General features: G+C 45.1%; 1 protein-coding gene across 1 annotated transcript in view; it reads left to right on the forward strand.

Moving 5' to 3' along the window:
- Nucleotides 1-1,496, forward strand: part of PLA2G16 (phospholipase A2, group XVI) — a 26,672-nt gene extending 25,176 nt beyond the window's left edge. Inside the window, exon 5 of the mRNA XM_012665667.1 lies at nt 1,225-1,496. Within this exon, the coding sequence (XP_012521121.1) occupies nt 1,225-1,326 (102 nt within the window). The 3' untranslated portion in view covers nt 1,327-1,496. The remainder of the gene's footprint in view (nt 1-1,224) is intronic.
- The last annotated feature ends 1,725 nt before the right edge of the window (nt 1,497-3,221 follow it).

The raw sequence follows: 3,221 nt of genomic DNA on the forward strand, positions 1-3,221 counted from the left end.
CTTGCTACTGAATGTAATCTCGGAGTGAGTGGGGTGAGGGCAATGGCCTGCTGACTTTAGGCTTCACTGCAGGTGATCTGGGTAGGCTCTTTGTTTGGGAATGTTCAGTATTGCTATCTTTTGTTGTTTCCACTGGAGCTGGTCAGATTCCCCAGAAAAGTCTTCCAGACTCTTGTGTAGAGGGTGAAGTACTGGGAACAGACAGGGGTGGCAGCTCTGGGGGTCTCACGTTTAGCATGTTTCCAGTATCTCAATCTCATTTTTGTGGTATGATACCCACATTCTCATAAATGCTGCTAGATTTCTAGGTCCCCAAATCTTCTGTTTTACCCTCTCTAGAGAATTAACTTTTGGACTTCTGATGAGGTGATAGAGGAAGTTCAGGGACCTAGCTAAAGATCTCTCTCCTCCTCCCACTTCCAGAGCTACCTGCGGGTGTCAATATACAATCCTTCTGGAGGATTCTCTTGTATAATTAGGGTTGATCCTCAGCCTTTCCCACTGCTGCCTTAGTATTTAGCGTTTTCTGTGTCTTTGTGGAATTATGCCTAAAACGAATGCCTTACTTTATTTTCAGTTGGGTTTTAGGAGAGAGTAAAATTTGACATATATTCAATTTTGACCCTGAAATTTACTCTTACCTTTGCAACACTTTTTCCTCTGACAAGCAATACAAGTCAGACATCTTAATAATTTTAAATATAACATCACTGCTACTCACGGTTGAGTCATTTATTTAAGAACACATAAAGAGTAACTCCACGCCCGGCAGGACCAGCACTGGATATGGTGCTGAACAAGACAGCCAGATCCTTGCTCTCATGGAGGCCACAGTTCACTGAGTACTCAGTAACAACTCCTCCCTGACTTCACGCTTGCTTCAAGAGCTCCCCTCTGGCAAGCCAGGGTTTGGACCATCCTGGCATCATCTCCCTGTCCTTTCCACAGTCATCCTCTGAGGATTTATATACTTTAAATACCTACAGGGTGAATCGAGTCCCATCTTTGAGTGCATGTAAATTCCAGGCCAGCTGGCTCTGTCCACTGACTCTTTCCCCATTCGGCCCTCTCCTTCCCTTTTCCCTACGGATATCTGTTGACTCCTGAGTTTGGCCAGGAAGGCCAAGGAGCATGTGAGCTCCCTGAGCTGAATGCCCCATTGAACGTGCAGCCTGTCCTCAGATTCCTGACACAGAGTCTGACTCACCTTCTTCTCTGTTGCAGGTCAGAGATTTCGTCCTGGCAGCAGGCATCGCAGGAGTGGGCTTAGCAGCCATGGGCCTCGTCGGAGTCATGTTCTCAAGAAACAAGCAACAAAAGCATTAAGTTGAAAGGACTGTCCTGTCAGGAATGACTTTATACATTAAGGGAGTCTCGTTTTGCTACAGAGTTTGTGGTTTGGTTTGTGGATTCCATTCTGTTTCATAGGAAGGCTTATTGTCACAGAATAAAATAAAGCACAGTAAGAGAGGATTTTACTGGGGGAAATGCAGCAAGAATTGCCTGGTGTGAGTCTGTTGAGGGAACAGCTCAGCTCCGTTCCTGGGTTTTCTTTCACTTTCTCTTTGTGGGCTGTGTTCTTTGCACTGCAGGAAACAGAGTTCAACTCCAGTTAAGTAAAGGGTGTTGCTGGTTGTCAGGATACACGTGGGCAGCAAGGGAGACAGACAGACCCGATACACAGGACAGCCAGCCAGGACCTTTGGCCTGGAACTAGGTTCAGTATGGCTTCTAAGATTCAGCACCTAGAGTCTGTAGATATTCAATGGGGTTAAAAAAAACAAAACAAAATAGTCCTCTGCCATAAGGAAACTCAGTATATGCTCTTGACAGTCTTGCTAAAACTTCCCTTATTTTCCTCTGCTACACATCTTTCCTCTGCCTTGTCCCTTCTACCCCTTCGGTGCTCCTGGTTCCTCACCACTTCTGCTTGCCTTGACCCTCACGTCTCTGATCCCACATCCCCACCTTCTTTTCTCCCGCCAGCTCAGCTTTCTCTTTCCCCGCTGCCAGCCAGCTGCTCTGTGCTCCCAGGGGAGAATCTGATTGGCTCAGCTCACCACAGAGCTCGGCATTCCTATTGGCTATCTTTGTGTCAGGTGACCTCCATTGGAGTCACCTCTGCCTGATGGTGGAGTCACATGGTACAAACGTTGCCTCAGACTTTAGGGGGTAGGAGTGTGACTGGCCCCATAATTGATATCCCTGCTATTGAGCTCTCAGGAGAGGGGCTGGGAGAAGGTAGCACCTGTGGCTGGTCATTTGAGGTCTTATAGCTACTCACTGGGTGCGGTAAACTTTCAAAGTGACTGTTTCTCTGAAGGGGGCTTTTGTGGGTTTCTCAGAAAGGTTCTCCTGGGGCCGACTGTCCTTCCTTCCACAGAACCATGCTTCCCTTCTACCCAGTTGCCACTGTTTCCTTCATCAGCCCTGGTTGTCTGGGGACAATCCTGTCTGTTGGGGTCCTGGACAGGATTTACAAATGGCTCCATTCTAGCTCCATCCAGATCTGGTAAAGGATGAACACCTGCCCATCTATGTCCCAGTGTCCATAGAAGAATCATTTTCTTCCTTTGCAGTTTCTTTTTGTCCCAGCTCTGTTGATGTAACATCTAAGGCCAGTTCCCAAACTCCCCAAACCTAAAGGACACAGGCCGAGCTCAAACTGTGGGTCTTTTGAAGCTCTCTTGCTCTGTCACATGGCATAAAGTAAAGGGGACACATACAGTGTAAACCTCCAAACTAATCATGGAGAAACAAAGGAATGAGGAAAAACAAGCCCAAGAAAGTAAAACAAAACAGTTGGTCCAATTCAACCAACCAACAAACCAACTGAACAAACAAACAATAAAGGAGGAAAAATTACACAAAAAAGTGGCATGTGTAGAAATAACAAAATAAAATGGAGGAACTAATTCCAAATATGTAGATAATCATAAGCATAAATTGACTACACTTGCAAAATAAAAGACAAACATTCCACAGGGAATACAGTTTACAGCAGGCACATTAAAATATAAGGATACAAAGATTGAAATGAAAAGGGTGGACTTTTTACATGACAACGGGTCTGATATCTTAAAAATTGAATGTTATTGAGGAGAAAAATTGGGGGTGTGTGAAAGCTGTCCTAGGTTTTGTTAGAGACAAAACAACTAAATGTGAAAAGCAACTGTAAAAGCAATTTGGGATAATTAGAAAATTTTGAATATGGACTGGGT

This window comes from Propithecus coquereli, unplaced genomic scaffold, assembly GCF_000956105.1.
Source record: "Propithecus coquereli isolate 6110/MARCELLA unplaced genomic scaffold, Pcoq_1.0 Scaffold120, whole genome shotgun sequence".
Lineage (NCBI taxonomy): Eukaryota > Metazoa > Chordata > Mammalia > Primates > Indriidae > Propithecus > Propithecus coquereli.